The sequence below is a fragment of the Coregonus clupeaformis genome, chromosome 14 (genome assembly GCF_020615455.1).
Source record: "Coregonus clupeaformis isolate EN_2021a chromosome 14, ASM2061545v1, whole genome shotgun sequence".
In the NCBI taxonomy this organism is placed as follows: domain Eukaryota; kingdom Metazoa; phylum Chordata; class Actinopteri; order Salmoniformes; family Salmonidae; genus Coregonus; species Coregonus clupeaformis.
Window position 1 is genome coordinate 13154720 of NC_059205.1, and position 26179 is coordinate 13180898.

The 26179-nt window shown below is 44.2% G+C and overlaps 1 protein-coding gene across 1 annotated transcript in view; it reads right to left on the reverse strand.

The window, feature by feature from the left end:
• The window catches only part of LOC121580799 (roquin-1), a 44774-nt gene extending 19937 nt beyond the window's left edge, over positions 1-24837 (reverse strand). The window contains 11 exon segments of the mRNA XM_041895838.2: positions 31-242; positions 417-659; positions 2984-3096; positions 3314-3432; positions 10432-10564; positions 11571-11771; positions 12100-12275; positions 12631-12870; positions 13000-13120; positions 21118-21517; positions 24742-24837. Of these exon segments, the coding sequence (XP_041751772.2) occupies positions 31-242; positions 417-659; positions 2984-3096; positions 3314-3432; positions 10432-10564; positions 11571-11771; positions 12100-12275; positions 12631-12870; positions 13000-13120; positions 21118-21348 (1789 nt within the window). The 5' untranslated portion in view covers positions 21349-21517; positions 24742-24837.
• Between the last annotated feature and the right edge of the window lie 1342 nt (positions 24838-26179).

A 26179-nucleotide genomic window follows, 5' to 3' on the forward strand; every position in this document is an offset into this window, starting at 1 on the left:
ATAAAACGTTTCATCAACGTTCAGCCTCACCTTGAGGGTACTGCGAAGGCTCGTACTGGGAGGCAGAGGGCGGTTGGCGTGAGTCGGAGTAGTACATGTCAGGCAGCTGCTGCTGGTACATCTGAGGCCCCCGGGGCATCACACCACCGGGTATCTTTTTGGGCATGTGGTCGCCTGGCCCCCTGGAGTGGCCCATGGCATGGGGGGGCTGAGGGAATCCTTGTTTGGGCCCCAAATCCAGACTGAGGGAAGAAAAACAGAGTTCTGAATACAATGCTTCATAAATCAAGTTTTTGCATTAATGTAAAAAAAGTGCCAGATTTTATAGCTAAAACACGAATTGTATTCTGTTACAAAATAGATTAACCAAAGAGATATAATAATGTCAGCTGAAAGCGGCGGTGTTTCCCACTTACGAGTCAGGGGGCAATCCCGGGGCGCTGTTGCTCCCGCCGTCCATCTTGGGCTTGCGTAACAGGTCGTAGGTCACAGGGTCGGTGCCGCGGGCGATGAGCTGGGGCATGGGGTGTCCGGCCGAGCCGTTGGTGAGGGGCGAGGGTTTCCGGGTCACCCCCATGTCCAGAGGGAGACAGTCATCCGACAGCAGGCCAGATGAGCCAGGGAGGCGAGCCGCCAAACGCTTGTTCATCTTACGGTACCTACGAACATAAAATACAGTTATCCTTGTGGCCTGGGTGGCTTGCTATAAACAAAAAATATGGATTTCACATCACTGGCAGGGGCACAGCCATGGGTGGGCCTGGGAGGGCATAGGCCCACCCACTTGGGAGCCAGGTCCACCCACTGGGGAGCCAGGCCCAGCTAATCAGAATGAGTTTTTCCCCACAAAAGGGCTTTATTACAGACAGAAATACTCCTCAGCATCCCCCCTCCTCAGACGACCCCGCAGGTAAAGAAGCCGGATGTGGAGGTCCTGGGTTGGCATGGTTACACGTGATCTTGTTGGATGTACTGCCAAATTCTCTAAAACAACGTTGGAGGCAGCTTATGGTAGAGAAATTAACATTCAATTCTCTGGCAACAGCTCTGTTGGACATTCCTGCAGTCAGCATGCCAATTGCACGCGCCCTCAAAACTTGAGACATCTGTGGCATTATGTTGTGTAACAAAACTGCACATTTTAGAGTGGCCTTTTATTGTCCCCAGCACAAGGAGCACCAGCGTAACGATCATGCCGTTTAAATCAGCTTCTTGATATGCCGCACCTGTCAGGTGATGGATTATGTTTGCAAAGGAGAAATGCTCACTAACCGGGATGTAAATAAATGTGTGCAAAAAATTGTAGATAAATAATATTTCTTTTATTTCAGCTCATGAAACATGGGACCAACATTTTACATGATGCGTTTATATTTTTGTCCATTATATATAATACACTGCTCAAAAAAATTAAGGGAACACTTAAACAACACAATGTAACTCCAAGTCAATCACACTTCTGTGAAATCAAACTGTCCACTTTGGAAGCAACACTGATTGACAATAAATGTCACATGCTGTTGTGCAAATGGAATAGACAACAGGTGGAAATTATAGCCAATTAGCAAGACACCCCCAATAAAGGACTGGTTTTGCAGGTGGTGACCACAGACCACTTCTCAGTTCCTATGCTTCCTGGCTGATGTTTTGGTCACTTTTGAATGCTGGCGGTGCTTTCACTCTAGTGGTAGCATGAGACGGAGTCTACAACCCACACAAGTGGCTCAGGTAGTGCAGCTCATCCAGGATGGCACATCAATGCGAGCTGTGGCAAGAAGGTTTGCTGTGTCTGTCAGCGTAGTGTCCAGAGCATGGAGGCACTACCAGGAGACAGGCCAGTACATCAGGAGACGTGGAGGAGGCCGTAGGAGGGCAACAACCCAGCAGCAGGACTGCTACCTCCGCCTTTGTGCAAGGAGGAGCACTGCCAGAGCCCTGCAAAATGACCTCCAGCAGGCCACAAATGTGCATGTGTCTGCTCAAACGGTCAGAAACAGACTCCATGAGGGTGGTATGAGGGCCCGACGTCCACAGGTGGGGGTTGTGCTCACAGCCCAACACCGTGCAGGACGTTTGGCATTTGCCAGAGAACACCAAGATTGGCAAATTCGCCGCTGGCGCCCTGTGCTCTTCACAGATGAAAGCAGGTTCACACTGAGCACATGTGACAGACGTGACAGAGTCTGGAGACGCCGTGGAGAACGTTCTGCTGCCTGCAACATCCTCCAGCATGACCGGTTTGGCGGTGGGTCAGTCATGGTGTGGGGTGGCATTTCTTTGGGGGGCCGCACAGCCCTCCATGTGCTCGCCAGAGGTAGCCTGACTGCCATTAGGTACCGAGATGAAATCCTCAGACCCCTTGTGAGACCATATGCTGGTGCGGTTGGCCCTGGGTTCCTCCTAATGCTAGACCTCATGTGGCTGGAGTGTGTCAGCAGTTCCTGCAAGAGGAAGGCATTGATGCTATGGACCGCCCGTTCCCCAGACCTGAATCCAATTGAGCACATCTGGGACATCATGTCTCACTCCATCCACCAACGCCACGTTGCACCACAGACTGTCCAGGAGTTGGCAGATGCTTTAGTCCAGGTCTGGGAGGAGATCCCTCAGGAGACCATCCGCCACCTCATCAGGAGCATGCCCAGGCGTTGTAGGGAGGTCATACAGGCACGTGGAGGACACACACACTACTGAGCCTCATTTTGACTTGATTTAAGGACATTACATCAAAGTTGGATCAGCCTGTAGTGTGGTTTCCACTTTAATTTTGAGGGTGACTCCAAATCCAGACCTCCATGGGTTGATAAATTTGATTTTCATTGATAATATTTGTGTGATTTTGTTGTCAGCACATTCAACTATGTAAAGAAAAAAGTATTTAATAACATTATTTCATTCATTCAGATCTAGGATGTGTTATTTTAGTGTTCCCTTTATTTTTTTGAGCAGTGTATATATTTCTGAAGGTGGAGAGGGGACTTACTTCTCCAGCTCTTCCTGAGAGTGGGCAAAGGTACAGCTGGCTCCACGGGGACAGCCCCCCTTCTGCTTCATGTCCCGACACATGTACGTCTTGTATTTACTGTGCTGGGGGGGCTAGAAAAACAGAAAAACATGTCAATAGAATAATGGTGCCCTTTTTTAGGTCCAAATATCTGGAATTGTATTCATAAATTGTAACAAAGTAGGAGTGCTGATCCAAGATCATTTTAGCCTTTTATTTAGATCATAATTAATAAGGTTACATTGACAGGACGACGCAGTATGAATACGGGCCATGATCAGTGTCAATGAGCCAGAGTGAGAGACGGACCTGTTGTGGGTCGGCTCCCTTCTTGCTGTGGTTCTGGATGAAGTCCACCAGGCCGTGGACCACAGTCTTCACCGCCACCAGACCCTTCTCCAGCTGCTCCCACGTGGGAGGGGGGGCGTCTAGAGAGCCAGAGGGTAGGGGAGAAACGAGTCAATACTTGGCATGAAGGAGTATAACACACAACATTATAATAGTGATGCTGATAACATGGACATCTGGGTCTGTTATGTCAATGATAACAATAACTTAACAATATAAATGATTGAATAGCCATTGCACGCAAAGTATTAAACCAAACTAGCCAAACAAATAATCTTCACGCCCTCTCTTTCATACATAGGCTACTGCTTAAAAGGGCTCTTAAAAAGGCCAAGTGCAGTCAAATACTGGATTTTCCTGTTTTATATATACAGTTGAAGTCTGAAGTTTACATACACTTAGGTTGGAGTCATTAAAACTCATTTTTTAACCACTCCACAAATTTCTTGTTAACAACCTATAGTTTTGGCAAGTCGGTTAGGACATCTACTTTGTGCATGACACAAGTAATCTTTCCAACAATTGTTTACAGACAGATTATTTCACTTATAATTCACTGTATCACAATTCCAGTGGGTCAGAAGTTTACATACACTAAGTTGACTGTGCCTTTAAACAGCTTGGAAAATTCCAGAAAATTATGTCATGGCTTTAGAAGCTTCTGATAGGCTAATTGACATCATTTGAGTCAATTGGAGGTGTACCTGTGGATGTATTTCAAGGCCTACCTTCAAACTCAGTGCCTCTTTGCTTGATATCATGGGAAAATCAAAAGAAAATCAGCCAAAACTTCAGAAATTTTTTGTAGACCTCCACAAGTCTGGTTCATCCTTGGGAGCAATTTCCAAACGCCTGAAGGTACCACGTTCATCTGTACAAACAATAGTACGCAAGTATAAACACCATGGGACCACGCAGCCGTCATACCACTCAGGAAGGAGACGTGTTCTGTCTCCTAGAGATGAACGTACTTTGGTGCGAAAAGTGCAAATCAATCCCAGAACAACAGCAAAGGACCTTGTGAAGACGCTGTAGGAAACAGGTACAAAAGTATCTATACCCACAGTAAAACGAGTCCTATATCGACAACCTGAAAGGCCGCTCAGCAAGGAAGAAGCCACTGCTCCAAAACCACCATAAAAAAGCCAGACCACGGTTTGCAAATGCACATGGGGACAAAGATAGAACTTTTTGGAGAAGTCCTCTGGTCTGATGAAACAAAAATAGAACTGTTTGGCCATAATGACCATCGTTATGTTTGGAGGAAAAAGGGGGTACTAGCAAGCCGAAGAACACCATCCCAATCGTGAAGCACGGGGGTGGCAGCATCATGCTGTGGGGGTGCTTTGCTGCAAGAGGGACTGGTGAACTTCACAAAATTGATGGTATCATGAGGAATTAAAATTATGTGGATATATTGAAGCAACATCAAGACATCAGTCAGGAAGTTAAAGCTTGGTCGCCAATGGGTCTTCCAAATGGACAATGACCCAAAGCATACTTCCAAAGTTGTGGCAAAATGGCTTAAGCACAACAAAGTCAAGGTATTGAAGTGGCCATCACAAAGCCCTGACCTCAATCCTATAGAACATGTGTGGGCAGAACTGAAAAAGCATGTGCGAGCAAGGAGGCCTACAAACCTGACTCAGTTACACCAGCTCTGTCAGGAGGAACGGGCCAAAATTCTTGCTTGTGGAAGGCTACCCGAAACGTTTGACCCAGGTTAAACAATTTAAAGGCAATACTACCAAATACTAATTGAGTGTATGTAAACTTCTGACCCACTGGGAATGTGATGAAAGAAATAAAAGTTGAAATAAATCACTCTAGTATTATTCTGAAATTTGACATTCTTAAAATAAAGTGGTGATCCTAACTGACCTAAGAAAGGGAATTTTTACTAGTATTAAATGTCAGGGATTGTGAAAAACTGAGTTTAAATGTATTTGGCTAACGCGTATGTAACTTCTGACTTCAACTGTGTGTGTGTGTGTGTGTATATATATATATATATATATAAAAACTACCAGTGATGGACGCACCTTCTCATTCAAGGGTTTTTCTTTATTTTTTACATTGTAGAATAATAGTGAAGACATCAAAACTATGAAACAACACGTGGAATCATGTAGTAACCCAAAAAGTGTTAAACAAATAAAAAATGTGAGATTATTCAAATAGCCACCCTTTGCCTTGATGACAGCTTTGCACACTCTTGGCATTCTCGCAACCATCTTCATGAGGTAGTCACCTGGAATGCATTTCAATTAACAGGTGTGCCTTGATAAAAGTTAACTTAATGTGTTTGAGCCAATCAGTTGTGTGGTGACGATGTAGGGGGTTATACAGAAGATAGCCCTATTTGGTAAAAGACCAAGTCCATATTATGGCAAGAACAGCTCAAATAAGCAAAGCAAAACGACAGTCCATCATTACTTTAAGACAGAAAGGGCAGTCAATATGGAACATTTCAAGAACTTTGAACATTTCTTCAAGTGCAGTCGCAAAAACCATCAAGCGCTATGATGAAACTGTCTCTCATGAGGACCACCACAGGAATGGAAGACCCAGAGTTACCTCTGCTGCAGAGGATAAGTTCATTAGAGTTACCAGCCTCAGAAATTGCAGTCCAAATAAATGCTTCAGAGTTCAAGTCACAGACACATCTCAACATCAACTGTTCAGAGGGGACTGTGTGAATCAGGCCTTCATGGTCAATTCGCTGCAAAGAAAATTCGCTCCAAATTTGGCATTTTTGGTTCCAACCGCCATGTCTTTGTGAGACACGATGTGGGTGAAAGGATTGATCTCTGCATTTGTATTTCCCACCGTAAAGCATGGAGGAGGTGACACTCACTGATTTATTTAGAATTTAAGGCACACTTAACCAGCATGGCTACCACAATACTCTGCAGCGATACGCCATCCCATCAGGTTTGGGCTTAGTGGGACTATCATTAGTTTTTCAACAGGACAATGACCCAACACACCTCCAGGCTGTGTAAGGGCTATTTTACCAAGAAGGAGAGTGATGGAGTGCTGCATCAGATGACCTGGCCTCCACAATCACCCGACCTCAACCTAATTGTGATGGTGTGGGATGAGTCGGACAGCAGAGTGAAGGAAAACCAGCCAACAAGTGCTAAGCATATGTGGGATCTCCTTCAAGACTGTTGGAAAAGCATTCCAGGTGAAGCTGGTTGAGAGAATGCCAAGAGTGTGCAAAGCTGTCATCAAGGCAAAGGGTGGCTATTTGAAGAACCTCAAATATAAAATAGATTTTGATTTGTTGAACACTTTTTTGGTTACTACATGATTCCATGTGTTATTTCATAGTTTTGTCTTCACTATTATCCTACAATGTAGAAAATAGTAGAAATAAAGAAAAACACTGGAATGAGTAGGTGTGTCCAAACTTTTGACTGGTACTGTATGTACAGTGGGGAAAAAAAGTATTTAGTCAGCCACCAATTGTGCAAGTTCTCCCACTTAAAAAGATGAGAGAGGCCTGTAATTTTCATCATAGGTACACGTCAACTATGACAGACAAAATGAGAAAAAAAATTCCAGAAAATCACATTGTAGGATTTTTTATGAATTTATTGGCATATGATGGTGGAAAATAAGTATTTGGTCAATAACAAAAGTTTCTCAATACTTTGTTATATACCGTTTGTTGGCAATGACACAGGTCAAACGTTTTCTGTAAGTCTTCACAAGGTTTTCACACACTGTTGCTGGTATTTTGGCCCATTCCTCCATGCAGATCTCCTCTAGAGCAGTGATGTTTTGGGGCTGTCGCTGGGCAACACAGACTTTCAAATCCCTCCAAAGATTTTCTATGGGGTTGAGATCTGGAGACTGGCTAGGCCACTCCAGGACCTTGAAATGCTTCTTACGAAGCCACTCCTTCGTTGCCCGGGCGGTGTGTTTGGGATCATTGTCATGCTGAAAGACCCAGCCACGTTTCATCTTCAATGCCCTTGCTGATGGAAGGAGGGTTTCACTCAAAATCTCACGATACATGGCCCCATTCATTCTTTCCTTTACACGGATCAGTCGTCCTGGTCCCTTTGCAGAAAAAACAGCCCCAAAGCATGATGTTTCCAACCCCATGCTTCACAGTAGGTATGGTGTTCTTTGGATGCAACTCAGCATTCTTTGTCCTCCAAACATGACGAGTTGAGTTTTTACCAAAAATTTATATTTTGGTTTCATCTGACCATATGACATTCTCCCAATCCTCTTCTGGATCATCCAAATGCACTTCAGACGGGCCTGGACATGTACTGGCTTAAGCAGGGGGACACGTCTCGCACTGCAGGATTTGAGTCCCTGGCGGCGTAGTGTGTTACTGATGGTAGGCTTTGTTACTTTGGTCCCAGCTCTCTGCAGGTCATTCACTAGGTCCCCCGTGTGGTTCTGGGATTTTTGCTCACCGTTCTTGTGATCATTTTGACCCCACGGGGTGAGATCTTGCGTGGAGCCCCAGATCGAGGGAGATTATCAGTGGTCTTGTATGTCTTCCATTTCCTAATAATTGCTCCCACAGTTGATTTCTTCAAACCAAGCTGCTTACCTATTGCAGATTCAGTCTTCCCAGCCTGGTGCAGATCTACAATTTTGTTTTTGGTGTCCTTTGACAGCTCTTTGGTCTTGGCCATTGTGGAGTTTGGAGTGTGACTGTTTGAGGTTGTGGACAGGTGTCTTTTATACTGATAACAAGTTCAAACAGGTGCCATTAATACAGGTAACGAGTGGAGGACAGAGGAGCCTCTTAAATAAGAAGTTACAGGTCTGTGAGAGCCAGAAATCTTGCTTGTTTGTAGGTGACCAAATACTTACTTTCCACCATAATTTGCAAATAAATTCATTAAAAATCCTACAATGGGATTTTCTGGATTTTTTTTTCTCAATTTGTCTGTCATTGTTGACGTGTACCTATGATGAAAATTACAGGCCTCTCTCATCTTTTTAAGTGGGAGAACTTGAACAATTGGTGGCTGACTAAATACTTTTTTTCCCCACTGTATGTATGTATGTATGTATGTATGTATGTATGTACAGTGGGGAGAACAAGTATTTGATACACTGCCGATTTTGCAGGTTTTCCTACTTACAAAGCATGTAGAGGTCTGTAATTTTTATCATAGGTACACTTCAACTGTGAGAGACGGAATCTAAAACAAAACTCCAGAAAATCACATTGTATGATTTTTAAGTAATTCATTTGCATTTTATTGCATGACGTAAGTATTTCATCACCTACCAACCAGTAAGAATTCCGGCTCTCACAGACCTGTTAGTTTTTCTTTAAGAAGCCCTCCTGTTCTCCACTCATTACCTGTATTAAATGCACCTGTTTGAACTCGTTACCTGTATAAAAGACACCTGTCCACACACTCAATCAAACAGACTCCAACCTCTCCACAATGGCCAAGACCAGAGAGCTGTGTAAGGACATCAGGGATAACATTGTAGACCTGCACAAGGCTGGGATGGGCTACAGGACAATAGGCAAGCAGCTTGGTGAGAAGGCAACAACTGTTGGCGCAATTATTAGAAAATAGAAAAAGTTCAAGATGACGGTCAATCACCCTCGGTCTGGGGCTCCATGCAAGATCTCACCTCGTGGGGCATCAATGATCATGAGGAAGGTGAGGGATCAGCCCAGAACTACACGGCAGGACCTGGTCAATGACCTGAAGAGAGCTGGGACCACAGTCTCAAAGAAAACCATTAGTAACACACTACGCCGTCATGGATTAAAATCCTGCAGCGCACGCAAGGTCCCCCTGCTCAAGCCAGCGCATGTCCAGGCCCGTCTGAAGTTTGCCAATGACCATCTGGATGATCCAGAGGAGGAATGGGAGAAGGTCATGTGGTCTGATAAGACAGAAATAGAGCTTTTTGGTCTAAACTCCACTCGCCATGTTTGGAGGAAGAAGGATGAGTACAACCCCAAGAACACCATCCCAACCATGAAGCATGGAGGTGGAAACATCATTCTTTGGGGATGCTTTTCTGCAAAGGGGACAGGACGACTGCACCGTATTGAGGGGAGGATGGATGGGGCCATGTATCGCTAGATCTTGGCCAACAACCTCCTTCCCTCAGTAAGAGCATTGAAGATGGGTCGTGGCTGGGTCTTCCAGCATGACAACGACCCGAAACACACAGCCAGGGCAACTAAGGAGTGGCTCCGTAAGTAGCATCTCAAGGTCCTGGAGTGGCCTAGCCAGTCTCCAGACCTGAACCCAATAGAAAATCTTTGGAGGGAGCTGAAAGTCTGTATTGCCCAGCGACAGCCCCGAAACCTGAAAGATCTGGAGAAGGTCTGTATGGAGGAGTGGGCCAAAATTCCTGCTGCAGTGTGTGCAAACCTGGTCAAGACCTACAGGAACTGTATGATCTCTGTAATTGCAAACAAAGGTTTCTGTACCAAATATTAAGTTCTGCTTTTCTGATGTATCAAATACTTATGTACAATACAAATACTAGTGTACCTATGATAAAAATTACAGACCTCTACATGCTTTGTAAGTAGGAAAACCTGCAAACTCGGCAGTGTATCAAATACTTGTTCTCCCCACTGTATAGGTCAAAATCCATGAGTGAGATTAGTCATTAGGGCCTATGAGTCATGCCTATTTATTAACTTCTCATTGACTACATCCACGTGAGCGCAGCTAACAAACACACCCAACCTGTTCTACACTGATTGATTGATTGATTTTTGACCACTTAACTAGTGGAATGTACTGGGCTGCATTTCATTCCAGAAAGTTGGAGAAAGCTCCCTCCCCTCTGCCTATGTTTCCTGACCTTCACGGATCTGATGGGGCTGAAAAGTGGAAAGCAATAGCTCTTCCAAGTTCCTGGTACTGCTTTCATCCATCATAGTCCTATCAGTTCCATAATGGGGACAACACAAAAAGAGAGGTTGAGGGAGGTGGCAACATTTGGGAATGGAATGCAACCCCAGTATGTCGGTGGTCTGAATTCTATCTTCAGTTGTATGCATTGTTGAAGTTAGAATAAGAATATAGGTGTTGAGTATGCGTGTCTGTGTGTCTCACCGGGGCTAGGGTCGATGTTGGCCAGTAGTTCCAGGTGTGGTCGGAGGTGGTTAAGGTTGGCGGGGTCGCCTGTCCTCTGCAAGGCTATGGTCAGCTCCTGAACGCTCTGGGCAAACGACGCCGGCGTCTGCAACTGGGGAGGACACAGGATGGGAAAGGGTTAGCGTAAATCCTATCAGCATCTGAGAGCCTGAACCTGGATCTTCCACCAGTTGTTTTGTGGATATGATCATTCCTGTTCTCCTTTATCCTATTAGCATTGGTTGAAATAATGTTTTCTACTGTGAAGCAAGGATTAACCCTCTGACATCAAGAGTGCTGCTCCTTTAGTGGAAGCTTATTACAATGGCTCTTATGTTGTTTCATGTGTCATACAGACAGTCACTTAGACAAATACAAACTGATAAGCAGATGTTTTACGTGAGTGAATATGGTTATTTTTGTGAATATGTGTCTGAACAAGTAATGGACACACACACACACACACCTTGTTGACAATGAACTAAACAACGTACATGACAACTTCTTCTAGAACTAGTAACAAAGACACAAACAGACACTGACACCTTCCCAAAAAGACACACTAACACACACACACCTTGTTGATACTGAACCACAGGAGGTTGGTGGCACCTTAATTGTGGAGAACGGGCTCATGGTAATGACTGGAGAGGAATTAGTGGAATGGTATCAAATACAAACACATGGTTCCAGGTGTTTGACGTCATTCCATTTGCTCGTTTCAGCCATTATTATGAGCTGTCCTCCTCTCAGCAGCCTCCTGTGTAATGGACTATACGACGTACATCAGGGATCATGAACTAGATTCAGCCGCGGGCAGATTTTTTCTTGAGCGGATTGTCAGGGGGCCAGAACATAATAACAAATAATTTGTAGACTGCAAATTGACCGCAAGAATCCCAAACAGATATAATATTTGACTAAAACATAAATCATTTCCAACATTGCTTACATTTGTATACGATCAGATATATCTCTATTATGGTGGGAATACTTTGGAACAGATTTCCCTTCTTTTTGCTCAGAAAACCTGGGGGGCAAAAAAAAATCATCCGTGGGACGCCAGTTGGGGAACCCTGACGTACATGACAACTTCTTCTTGGACTTGTAACACACACCTTGTCGATGATGGACTGCATGTGGGACTTGTGAGACTGGTCCCCGTAGAGCAGGGAGGACCACTGGTCAGGGGCGATGCGGAGGCCACCCTCCATGGCGATCTGGACAATCTGGGAGTCGTGTTCGCGCCGCAGTGCCTCGTACGTCCTGAACTCCTCTTTCAGCTGCATCAGGGACGAGTCCTCGTCACGCTTGGTCACCTATGCAGCCGGGGAGAGGTACATTAAGGTAGCGTTTCTCTAAATGGTGGGTCAAGATCAGGTGGTTGGTTGCAGCTGGTCCGGAAAGATTTTGGGAGGTCATGGCACAAAAATGTTTGGGAACCACATGGCCTTTGTTGGGTCATGTTCATTTGGGCACACCGAAGCAAACATTTATAAACGCTGAGCAACAGAAAACAGAAATTTGCGCTTCTCATTGGGCAAGTTCAGTTAGTAGCTCCTAGTTTCCGTCCGGTTTCCTGTTTCGTGCCTAGTGAACACGACCGAGGTCTGCGTTTCTGTATGAGATGCAGGTAGTCAGACCTACCTTGAAGCAGGAGGCCCTGTACAGGAGCTGCACCACGTGGCCTATGCTGGTCTTGGAAGCCTGGGGGAAGCGTGGCTCTAACCTCTGGACCACAAACAGCACCAGAACCTTCCTGGACAGGGCCGAGCCGTCCTCCAGAGCCAAGAGCACCAGCTTCAGAGCCTCCTCTTGCATGGCTGGGAGTGAGAAGGAAGCAGGTGGATTATTAGACCACAAATACACACATAAATTCAGAAGACAGTTATGCAAGTTAGACAACATTACAAACATTTACACTAGTAAATATCATTGCATAAGACAGCATTTCTCGAACCTCACCTTGTGTATCCCAAGACATTTCACAATTTTGTTGTAGACCTGAACTAGCAGTGAGTCAACTAGTCAAGGGCTTGAGAATTAGTTCACTAGTTGAATCAGGTCTGATAGCTACGGAATAGATCAAATGGAACATGGAATGGCTAGGGTTCTCTGAGGAGAGGTTTGAGAAACTCTGGTAGTCAGGGCGGGTGTGTAAACTTCCTCTCATCTTACCTGGGCCCAAGAACTGGCAGCCCCTGGCCCGGACGGCGGCCCACAAATTGGACGACAATTGCTGGGGATTCTGGTGCTGCAGGATGAGCTCTGTGACTGTGCGCTCCCCCAGAGACCTAGCTGCCCTCATGGCCCGCACCCGGCCCTCCTCCTCCACCAGCTGACAGTGGACCAGGGTCACCAGTTTCCTTTGCATGGGCCGACTCAGCATGCTCTGGGCCGTGCTGCTTAGACCCACCCCTAGGGAGAGACGGAAGGAGGGAGGGGGGAGAGTGGGGCAGAGAGAGACACACACCATGGGGGGGTGGCATTGTCAGTCTGAAGTCAGAGTTGGTTCATTTTTGTGTGGTGTGTGTTTGTGTATGTTACCTCTGTTGTTGCTGAGGGGTTTGAGGTAAAGAGCCAGCTCCTCCACACAGTGCCTGGCCTCCTCATAGTGCTGCGAATCCTCTGGGCTGGTGATCAGGGCCACCGGCTGAACCTTGGGAACCTGGAGGTGGGACACAGATGGTATATTAATATAGAAATTAAATACGCATGACCTGTAATAGGATGTTTCAATGGGTTTGTTGTGATTGAACAAATACCTTTATTATTGGTTTATAATACAATTAGCCTACTTAATAAATCAATAGATATGTGTTGGCGCATTGAGTGTGCAGGCCCTAAATTCACTATATGCAGTGACATGGAATTAAAATGGCCATAGCACTAAAATGTACAGAAATGTCACAGGCCACCCACCCAGTATGGTTGCTCAATAAAAGTGTTGCACCATGTGCATAACTTAGAAAAAGGTGGAGAATTCTGAGGCGTGGTGTGATATGATAAATTATGCAAACATTCCGGCACACCCAATACGGCCACTAGTCCACCCACCCACAGATTGCTCTGAATGGGAATAAGCTGGTCTGGGGTACGCAAGTCCAGGTAGTCCCTCCCTGTTTCAGTGCATTTTATTTTGTTTGGTGCCTAATGAACACCACCCAATTCAAATAATTGTAATTCAATAGGCACAGACATTTTGCCTGGCTAACCAGACTCCATGCTCCGGCCAAACGCCACGCCCACGGACGTTCGTTTTTTCTTCACAATGAGTCTGGATCCGAGTACCTCCCTGACCCTTCACCAAATGAGAACACATTCGGGGCCGTCTGATTGGTCCAGAAAACCGATGAGTTGGTCCAGAGCCAGAACACATGTGGGTAAAGCAGCGGTTTGAAAACGTGTCATTGGCTTTGATCCTCTGATTGGTTAAAGACAATACAAATCGCTGATTGCTTTGTTTGTACAAAGCCCCTCGTCACAACAAACGACTTCAATGATGGCAGTCTCAGACTAAATGATGTAGCAAACGACAGAGGAGCAGAATCATTTAGTGTGAGTCATCAGGCTAACACTCACTGAGCAGAGAAGATTTTCCTTGCCCACCTCGTATACGGGATTACCAGCAGTGCACACAAGGAGCGCCATTTCTTTCCAAACGTATTTATAAAAAGTTTTTTTTTTTTTTTTTACACACACAACTAATTTAGGCAGCAGGGATCTGGATCCAGGAGGGGACTGATTCTCTCTGTTGTAACCAAGAAGCTTGATCTTGCAAGCTAGCCACTTAGCTAGCAAGTTAGCAAACCAAATGCATAGCTGGAGCCCTGAGCTGGATATCATTTATTTGGCATATTTTAGATAGTTAACTTAACGTTATAAAGCAGTGGCATAGCACAGAATTTCCCCCTAGCCCCAAGGTATATGGGATACACCGCCCAAGCGTAATTGACACACTTGGCTGGCTACGTGTTGAAACTAATCAAATTTCATCATCACAGATTCTCACTTTTTAAAGGGGGAAAAAGCGTGTAGACAGTGTGTCTTAGCAGACTGCCTGGCAACTTCACAGACAAATGTTTCATCAAAATCCATGCCAAACCCTTGTGGGCAATGTCCTCTCACAACAACAACATTATCGATCTGTAGCTCAGCTGGTAGAGCACGGCGCTTGTAACGCCAAGGTAGTGGGTTCGATCCCCGGGAAAATCCAGAAAATCACATTGTATGATTTTTAAGTAATTAATTTGCATTTTATTGCATGACATAAGTATTTGATCACCTACCAACCATTAAGAATTCCGGCTCTCACAGACCTGTTAGTTTTTCTTTAAGAAGCCCTCCTGTTCTCCACTCATTACCTGTATTAACTGCACCTGTTTGAACTCGTTACCTGTATAAAAGACACCTGTCCACAGACTCAATCAAACAGACTCCAACCTCTCCACAATGGCCAAGACCAGAGAGCTGTGTAAGGACATCAGGGATAAAAGTGTAGACTTGCACAAGGCTGGGATGGGCTACAGGACAATAGGCAAGCAGCTTGGTGAGAAGGCAACAACTGTTGGCGCAATTATTAGAAAATTTCAGAAGTTCAAGATGACGGTCAATCACCCTCGGTCTGGGGCTCCATGCAAGATCTCACCTCGTGGGGCATCAATGATCATGAGGAAGGTGAGGGATCAGCCCAGAACTACACGGCAGGACCTGGTCAATGACCTGAAGAGAGCTGGGACCACAGTATCAAAGGAAACCATTAGTAACACACTACGCCGTCATGGATTAAAATCCTGCAGCGCACGCAATGTCCCCCTGGTCAAGCCAGCGCATGTCCAGGCCCGTCTGAAGTTTGCCAATGACCATCTGGATGATCCAGAGGAGGAATGGGAGAAGGTCATGTGGTCTGATGAGACAAAAATAGAGCTTTTTGGTCTAAACTCCACTCGCCATGTTTGGAGGAAGAAGGAGGAATTCTGCAAAGGGGACAGGACGACTGCACCGTATTGAGGGGAGGATGGATGGGGCCATGTATCGCGAGATCTTGGCCAACAACCTCCTTCCCTCAGTAAGAGCATTGAAGATGGGTCGTGGCTGGGTCTTCCAGCATGACAACGACCCGAAACACACAGCCAGGGCAACTAAGGAGTGGCTCCGTAAGTAGCATCTCAAGGTCCTGGAGTGGCCTAGCCAGTCTCCAGACCTGAACCCAATAGAAAATCTTTGGAGGGAGCTGAAAGTCTCTATTGCCCAGCGACAGCCCCGAAACCTGAAGGATCTGGAGAAGGTCTGTATGGAGGAGTGGGCCGAAATCCCTGCTGCAGTGTGTGCAAACCTGGTCAAGACCTACAGGAAACGTATGATCTCTGTAATTGCAAACAAAGGTTTCTGTACCAAATATTAAGTTCTGCTTTTCTGATGTATCAAATACTTATGTCATGCAATAAAATGCAAATGAATTACTTAAAAATCATACAATGTGATTTTCTGGATTTTTGTTTTAGATTCCGTCTCTCACAGTTGAAGTGTACCTATGATAAAAATTACAGACCTCTACATGCTTTGTAAGTAGGAAAACCTGCAAAATCGGCAGTGTATCAAATACTTGTTCTCCCCACTGTATGTATGTATGTATATATATAACAACACACACACACACACTGCTTATTTCTCTCAAATTCTGTGCACAAATTAGTTTACATCCCTGTTAGTGAGCATTTCTCCTTTGCCAAGATAATCCATCCAAACTGACAGGTGTGGCATATCAAGAAGCTGATTAAAAAGCATGATCATTACACAGGTGCACCTTGGGCTGGGGACAATAAAAGGCCACTCTAAAATGTGCAGTTTTGTCAACACAATGCCACATGTCTCAAGTTGAGGGAGCGTGCAATTGGCATGCTGAATGCACAAATGTCCACCAGAGCTGTTGCCAGAGAATGTAATGTTAATTTCTCTACCATAAGCCACCTCCAAAGTTGTTTTAAAGAATTTGGCAGTACGTCCAACCAGCCTCACAACCACAGACCTCGTTTAACCACGCCAGCCGAAGACCTCCACATCCGGCTTCTTCACCTGCAGGATCGTCTGAGACCAGCCACCCAGACAGCTGATGAAACTGAGGAGTATTTCTGACTGTAATCAAGTCCTTTTGTGGGGAAATCATTCTGATTGGGTGGGCCTGGCTCCCCAATGGGTGAGCCTATGCCTTCTCAGGCCCACCCATGGCTGCACCCCTGCCCAGCCATGTGAAACTAAAGTATGTGGACACCTGCTCGTCGAACATTGTCATGCTGAAACAGGAAAGAGCCTTCCCGAAACTGTTGCCACGAAGTTGGAAGCACAGAATGGTCTAGAATGACATATGCTGTAAGGTTAAGATTTCCCATCAATGGAACTAAGGACCCAGCCTGAACCATGACAAAACAGCACCAGACCATTATTCCTCCTCCACCAAACTTCACAATTTACACTATGCATTGGGGAGGGTAGCGTTCTCCTGGCATCCACCAAACCAAGATTCGTCCATCGGACTGCCAGATGGTGAAGCGTGATTCATCACTCCAGTGAACGCGTTTCCACTGCTCCAGAGTCCAATTGTGGTGAGCTTTACACCACTTCAACAAACACTTGGTTTTCCGCATGGTGATCTTAGGCTTGTGTGCGGCTGCTCGGCCATGGAAACCCATTTCATTAAGCTCCCGACAAACAGTTATTGTGCCGACGTTGCTTCCAGAGGCAGTTTGGAACTCGGTAGTGAGTGTTGCAACCGAGGAGAAACGATTTTTATGCGCTACGCGCGCCAGCAATCCCGTTCTGTGAGCTTGTGTAGCCTACCACTTCGCGGCTGAGTCTTTGCCGCTCTTAGACCTTTCCAGTTCACAATAACAGCACTTACAGTTGACCAGGGAAGCTCTAGCAGGGCAGAAATTGGACGAACTGACTTGTTGGAAAGATGGCATCCTATGACGGTGCCACGTTGAAAGTAACTGAACTCTTCAGTAAGGCCATTCTACTGTCAATGTTTGTCTATGGAGATTGCATGTCAGTATGCTCGATTTTATACACCTGTCAGCAACAGGTGTGGCTGCAATAGTCAAATCCACTAATTTGAAGGGGTGTCCACATACTTTTGTATGAATGTACAGTGCATTCGGAAAGTATTCAGACCCCTTCCCTTTTTCCACATTTTGTTAATTGTTTTTGTTTACTTATTCTAAAATGGATTAAATTAAAACATTCTCAATCTACACACAATACCCCATAATGACAAGCAGAAAACCGTTTTTTTTTTTTTTAAATTTTAGCATATGTATTAAACATAATTTACATAGGCATTCAGACCCTTTGCTATGAGACTCAAAATTGAGATCAGGTGCATCAACCAAGACTGAACTCTTTGGCCTGAATGCCAAGTGTCACATCTGGAGGAAACCTGGCACCATCCCTATGGTGAAGCATTGTGATGGCAGCATCATACTGTGGGGATGATTTTCAGCGGCAGGGACTGGGATACTAGTCAGGATCGAAAGAAAGACAACGGAGCAAAGTACACAGAGATCCTTGATGAAAACCTGCTCCAGAGCGCTCAGGACCTCAGAATGGAGCGAAGGTTCACCTTCCAACAGGACAATGACCCTAAGCACACAGCCAAGACAACGGATGAGTGGCTTTGGGACAAGTCTCTGAATGTCCTTTAGTGGGCCAGCCAGAGCCCGGACTTGAACAGCGATCCAACATCTCTGGAGAGACCTGAAAATAGCTGTGCAGCAACACTCCCCATTCAACCTGACAGAGCTTGAGAGGATCTGCAGAGAAGAATGGGAGAAACTCCCCAAATACAGGTGTGCCAAGCTTATAGAGTCATACCCAAGAAGACTCGAGGATGTAATCACTGCCAAAGATGCTTCAACAAAGTACTGAGTAAAGGGTCTGAATACTTACGTAAATGTGATATTTCAGTTTTTTTTGTTTATATACATTTCCAAACATTTCTAAAAAACGTTTTTTTGCTTTGTGTCGGGTAGCCTTCCACAAGCTCCCACAATAAGTTGGGTACAATTTTGGCCCATTCCTCCTGACAGAGCTGGTGTAACTGAGTCAGGTTTGTAGGCCTCCTTGCTCGCACACGCCTTTTCTGTTCTGGCCACACATTTTCTATAGGATTGAGGTCAGGGCTTTATGATGGCCACTCCAATACCTTGACTTTGTTGTCCTTAAGCCATTTTGCCACAACTTTGGAAGTATGCTTGGGGTCATTGTCCATTTGGAAGACCCATTTGCGACCAAGCTTTAACTTCCTGACTGATGTCTTGAGATGTTGCTTCAATATATCCACATAATTTTCCTTCCTCATGATGCCATCCATTTTGTGAAGTGCACCAGTCCCTCCTGCAGCAAAGCACCCCCACAGCATGATGCAGCCATCTCCGTGCTTCACGGTTGGGATGGTGTTCGTCGGCTTGCAAGGCACCCCCTTTTTCCTCCAAATGTAACTATGGTCATTATGGCAAAACCGTTCTATTTTTGTTTCATCAGACCAGAGGACATTTCTCCAAAAAGTACAATCTTTGTCCCCATGTGCAGTTGCAAACCGTAGTCTGGCTTTTTCATGGCGATTTTGGAGCAGTGGCTTCTTCCTTGCTGAGCGGCCTTTCAGGTTATGTCGATATAGGACTCGTTTTACTGTGGATATAGATACTTTTGTACCTGTTTCCTCCAGCATCTTCACAAGGTCCTTTGCTGTTGTTCTGGGATTGATTTGCACTTTTCGCACCAAAGTACATTCATCTCTAGTAGACAGAACGCGTCTCCTTCCTGAGCGGTATAACGTCTGCGTGGTCCCATGGTGTTTACACTTGCATACTATTGTTTGTACAGATGAATTTTCCAAGCTGTTTAAAGGCACAGTCAATTTAGTGTATGTAAACTTCTGACCCACAGGTATTGTGATTCAGTAAATTATAAGTGAAATAATCTGTCTGTAAACAATTGTTGGAGAAATTACTTGTGTCATGCACAAAGTAGATGTCCTAACCGACTTGCCAAAACTATAGTTTATTAACAAGAAATTTGTGGAGTGGTTGAAAAACGAGTTTTAATGACTCCAACCTAAGTGTATGTAAACTTCCGACTTCAACTGTATATACACACACACACGAGTCAGTGAAGACAACTGACACAGACTGACTCTCTGCCACACCTTTAAGGTTACCAGCCAGGTACATCCACCACAACTACTGACCAGAAAGATCTCAGAACAACACACATCCGAAATACTTCCCCATTACGTGTGTCTTCCACTTATCACCCACAGACCAACTATCTTCTCCTACTCCAGTGTTTCCGCTGCAGACATTTTGCTGTGGCGCTGCACACATTGAAGATACTAAAACTCTCCACATTTACTTTTCCTCTGCAAACAAAACAATTAATGCATAGGAAAGTCAGACAACCCCATAGTAGAATTGCGAATCTATTTACCTAGATGGCTTGTTGTTCTGTGTTCAAAGCGAGATAAATATTATCCATATGGTGCATTCAAGTTATGAGTGCCATAGGGAGCGAAACATGCATTCTGACAAGCAGTCAATGCACAACAATTCTTGCAATCGTGAAAACAGCAGTTTTGATGGCCAACTTTCCATTCCTACTTTATTTCTTAACTCCAAAATATGTGCGAACTGCACCATTCTAAACCCAGAGTTTTTAGCAGCAGCATAGTTATGCACATTACCACTCTGCAGTGAGTGCATAGGGGAGAGTGGGGCTAAACGTAACACGGGTCAGTTGTAGGGTAAACTTTTTTTTGGGAGAGACTTCAATTGTGATGAGACATATTTTTAGTTGAGCATGAGTAGTGGTAACCAGGGAAAGTGTTGGGGGGAAAGTGTTGGGGGCTAAATGGTGACATTGGGTGTTTTCTATGTGAAGTACAGGCAGGGGGCGTGTTACCCCGAGGAGCGAGTTGCCCCAAATTACCCTAACATGCAGCTGGTCTACATTATAGTCACTGTGTTGCTGCAATTTTGGGGGGATATAAAATGTATCAATAGGACAATAACTAGTTAAAATATCACATTTGGGATTGGGCTAATGATTAGCCCAATAGGGTAAACGCATGCTACAGGTGATTTGTAAGTCGCTCTGGATAAGAGCGTCTGCTAAATGACGTAAATGTAAATGTAAATAATGTTAATTACTAATAGCATACCTGATAATATGGGCCATGCATAGGCTATATGCATGGTCCAATATGTTAAAATAATTTCAGCACATAATTTTACCCATGTGTTATTGGCCTCATTTCTGGAGGTGGAAATTATATTTTAGATGGTGTCAGCATATTTTATTTTCATTCATTTTTTTGTAGAATGTCCTTGTAAAAAGTCACCAGAAATGAGCTTCTCAGTCCTTCTACATACAAATTATCTGACCTACTCGGTTCCATCACCGTAAATAACCACAACCAGCTCCTACCTTTTGAAATCTCCTACCTATCACATTTCATGGATTAACCACCATTTGTGCTCTGTTATTAACCACCATCCTGTATCCCTAACCCTAGAGACCTTGGCACCCTTTCTAAAATCAAAATACTGTTGGGCAAAGAACAGATTCTAAATGGATTGAGCCACTCCCCTCCACCCCTCTCCCGGGTCTCACCTGTCCCCCCACAAGCTGCAGCAGGGCTGTGTTGACGGGCAGCTGCTCGATGTCGGTGGCGATGGCTGTCTGGTCGAAGGGGCAGGCCTTGCGGTGGAGCTTGTTCAGGCACATCTTGCAGACGGTGTGGCCACAGCCCAGCGAGATGGGCCGCCGTACCGTCTCCTCGAAAGTCTGCGTGCAGATGGGACACAGCAGGAACTCCGTCCATTGTGGGGCTTGCACAGGCATCACTGGACAATGTGTATAGGGGGTGGGTGGGTGTTTGTGCAGGTGTTTTTTTTAACAAATAAAAAAATATATGGAAGATTCCACTGGAATCAAGATTTTTCTTCCGAACTCAATTGTTCTTCAAACGTTGTCACACATCGTGGATGCGCATCATGTCACGTGACAAATCCTGAAAGAGAGAAGGAATACAATCATAGTGACATAATAACTGAGCCAATTACCTTGAGACATCAGGGGTGTATTCACTAGGAAGCAAATGGGGAGGGACCTACCTGAATTTGTCCAATAGAAACTCTAGTTTTCATTGCAAAACAAACCGTTTTGCAACTGTTTGAACTTTGGACTAATGATTACACCCCAGATGACTCAAACCAACATTGTTTACATTTATGGCCGGCAACAAATGACATACCTACACTCCACATAACATAAACAGTCCAAGCTACAGGAGCTGATAGTGGATCTAATTTCTCTTCTTGGCACAGGACAAGCAAGCAATGTTACATTTAGCTACTGCTCCAACAATAAAATAACGTTAGACAAAACCCTTGACCAGTCTGGGTCATGTTAGATAGATACAGTACCAGTGAAAACTTTGGACACACCTACTCATTCAAGGGTTTTTCTTTATTTAATTTCTCTTTTACATTGTACAATAATAGTGAAGACATCAAAACTATGAAATAACACATATGGAATTATGTAGTAACCAAAAAAGTGTTAAACAAATTAAAATATATTTGATATTTTTCAAATAGCCATCCTTTGCCTAGACAGCTTTGCACACTTGACATTCTCTCAACCAGCTTCATGAGGTAATCACCTTGAACGCATTTCAATTAACAGGTGTGCCTTCTTAAAAGTTAATTTGTGGAATTTCTTTTCCTCTTAATGCGTTTCAGCCAATCAGTTGTGTTGTGACAAGGTAGGGGGGGTATACAGAAGATAGCCCTATTTGGTAAAAGATCAAGTCCATATTATGGCAAGAACAGCTCAAATAAGCAAAGAGAAACGACAGTCCATCATTAACACATGAAGGTCAGTCAATACGGAACATTTCAAGAACTTTGAACGTTTCTTCAAGTGCAGTCGCAAAAACCATCAAGCGCTATGATGAAACTGGCTCTCATGAGCACCGCCACAGGAATGGAAGACCCAGAGTTACCTCTGCTGCAGAGGATACGTTCATTAGAGTTACCAGCCTCAGAAATTGCAGCCCAAATAAATGCTTCAGAGTTCAAGTAACAGACATCTCAACATCAACTGTTCAGAAGGGATTGTGTGAATCAGGCCTTCATGGTCTAATTGCTGCAAAAAAAACACTACTAAAGGACACTAATAAAAAGAAAAGACTTGCTTGGGCCAAGAAACACGAGCAATGGACATTAGACCGGCGGAAATTTGTCCTTTCGTCTGGAGTCCAAATTTGAGATTTTTGGTTCAAACCGCCGTGTCTTAGTGAGACGCGGTGTGGGTGAACGGATGATCTCTGCATGTGTAGTTTCCACTGTAAAGCATGGAGGAGGTGTTATGGTGCTTTGCTGGTGGCACTGTCTGTGATTTATTTAGAATTCAAGGCACACTTAACCAGCATGGCTACCACAGTATTCTGCAGCGATACGCCATCCCATCTGGTTTGGGCTTAGTGGGACTATCATTTGTTTTTCAACAGGACAATGACCCAACACACCTCCAGGCTGTGTAAGGGCTATTGTACCAAGAAGGAGAGTGATGGAGTGCTGCATCAGATGACCTGGCCTCCACAATCCCCCGACCTCAACCCAATTGAGATGGTTTGGGATGAGTCGGATGGCAGAGTGAAGAAAAAGCAGCCAACAAGTGCTCAGCATATGTGGGAAGTCCTTCAAGACTGGTGGAAAAGCATTCCAGGTGAAGCTGGTTGAGAGAATGCCAAGAGTGTGCAAAACTGTCATCAATTGGAATCTCAAATACAAAATATTTTGATTTGTTTAACACTTTTTGGGTTACTGATTCCATATGTGTTATTTTATAGTTGATGTCTTCACTATTATTCTACAATGTAAAAAAATAGTAAAAATAAAGAAAAATCATTGAATGCGTGTCATTGAGGCGTGTCCAAACTTTTGACTGGTACTGTGTGTGTGTGTATGTATATATATTTTTTGGATTAATTATTAAAATAATACAAGGCACAATATGATAGCTAACTTAAGATATTCTGGTTAGCTGCACCAGGCGAGTCAGTTCAATGCCCTTACAAATTCAAAATGGCTAGCTAAAAAGACAATCCACCGGCAAGCTCAATAACGTTAGTTAGCATGATCACCATCCAGTGTTGGCTTTAACCAGCCAACTATCTGATTACACCTGTTCTAGCTGGTTCATTAATTTTCATAGAGCCAGGAAATGTAGACTTCAGATAAATAATAAATGGCTGGCAACCCAGATGTCCAAATAACAGATCAAAACAACGACTGACGTTGTTAGTCTAAGGCCTGGCTAGTAGACAAAGAGGAGGCGTAGTTAGTTACTACTGTTTGTGCTTGAGCTAACTTAACGTTAGCTAGATCATTCTGCGCAGCATAGCTAGCTAACACTAGTTAGCTAACAATTTGATCCTGCAGGATATAGCTACATCAATATATTAATGTTTCACTTAAAATATCAATTATCTAGTTAAACACGTAATGTTACATTATCACATAACGGCTAGTTACCTGGCAAGTAGCTAGATATTTGGTGTTAAATTCGTGCAAGTAACGTTAATTTAGCTAGCTAACGTTTGTAGCTAGCCAGTTATCTAGGTAAACAACGTTAGCGATGGGTGGTTAGGTTAGCAATTAGCTAGTTAAGGTTTCATGGTTTCATGACTGACATGAAAACAAAAATGCATCAAACTTACGAATTTACTTAAAGCTAGTTAACTATATAACTAGCTAGCTACATTAGTTACAAGTAAAACAAATGACTAGACGCAAGGGAATCGTTCTAGCTAACCAACCAGAGTTTCATGTGGCAATAATAGCAAAAATGATCTAACTAGCTAGTTAGTTTGGGTATTTAGCAAGTTTTCTAGACGTCTACTTAACTCAACATCAATAATTTAACTAACGTTAGCTACTAACGGCGTGTCAACCAAATCGCTAAACCAGGTTGCAGAATGTTGGCAAATAAATTGCAGCTAGCCAGCTAACGTACTGCTACGTACTTAGCGAGCTGTCTATGACGCTAATGCTAGCTCTCAGTTATGCTAGCTGGTATTAGTACGTCGCTAGGCTAGCTCAGAAACTAGGCGTCGTTAGCTAACTACAGTAGCTACACCAATATAAATAGCTAGTTAATTAAACATGAATTTGGCAATCTTTGTTAACTGCTCATAACATTTTGCGTTTACATGCACAAGTTACTTACTCATTCCAAAATACTTAGAAGATGTATCTGTCTTTAGGAAAATCTTGTGTTATTAAATCGGTCGCCATGTCGACTATGCAGCTTGGCTGCTGCCGAAGTTTGAGGGTGTCAACTGGGGTTTATTCATTAGTTGGATTCTGTTGCAAAACGTTTTGTCTGTTGCAAACGGAAACCATTTACTCCAAACGAAAAACGTTTTGCAACTAAAACGAGAGTTTCTATTGGACACATTTAGATAGGTCCCTCCCTGTTTGCTCTGTTGGCTTCTGTTTGGTTCCTAGAGGACACGGTAAAAGGTTTCCGTTGCACAACGTTTTGTAACAGACCGAACGTTTTGCAACTGTTAGCTAACTTTGGAGTTGAGCGAGGAGCGAGTTCACCCCCTGTTGGTGAGAGAATGCCAGTGCACAGCAAAAAGGTAGGGCAGCATCTGTCACATCCAGTTGTGACATCTGCTGGATATGGCAAGCCACGTTGCCCCATTTCTCCATCACCAAAACATTTTAAAACAATCGCAGGGACCTGTCAGTTCTTTCATCCAAAGCTCCATACATTTTAGGGTGGTAGCTGGTAGGCTACATTTCCCCAGATTCACCCCTCAGCCAAACAAAGTGACAGGTTCAAGCTTGAAATTAGGCATTTTGCCTTTAATTACAACATTACATTTTGTTTGCAAGCTTTCGGTAGCTCACAAAAAAATGTGATTATAATATACTGTTGGGTGAGGTTCCACCAAAGATGCTCCTGCGCAGGCTTTTAATGTGACTGCGCGCACAGACGCTGATGTGTGTGTGCAGTGTGTAGCCTGCTATTGCATCCACTTACGCAACGGAAAGCTTCAGTCAGCCAGGGTGAAATGAAAACTCGCATTTTGTATTTCCATTTTTGTGTAATCCGTCTGATTTCTGAAGGGATTAACGGACCAATCATGAATATTGAGAGACCGCCTGTTCGCTCACTGGGAGCAGTGCACCGTCCGCTCGTGAGCTCACACCGTCTGGAACTGGGCTGGCTGCGGTCAAAACATAATAGTGCAGAATAAAACGGAGAACAACAACACAGGAGAAAGTTACTTTACTTTTTATGACAAATGTTTCCGACAGCTAGTCAGTCGGGTCAGAGGATGCGCTCAAGCTAGCGGACTAAACTCCACTCTATGGTGAAGGAAGTTTCTGATACCGGAGTTTAGTCCTCTACGCTCAAGCTTGTTCCACATAGCCCAGGTTTTGTTGTGGATCGTTGTGCCCCGCCAATTTAAGTCGGCGCGAACGTGAGTTTCTTGAACTGTGGTGAATTGCATCTAAAGAAGATATCACCAAGATCTTTCCAGGTAAATGATTGACCATGTCATAATGTTTTTTGTCCTGTCATTGATAACATTGAAATACTTTTTTGATATTGTATTATTATCCTCTTTGGTTCATTTGAAATGTCAGGG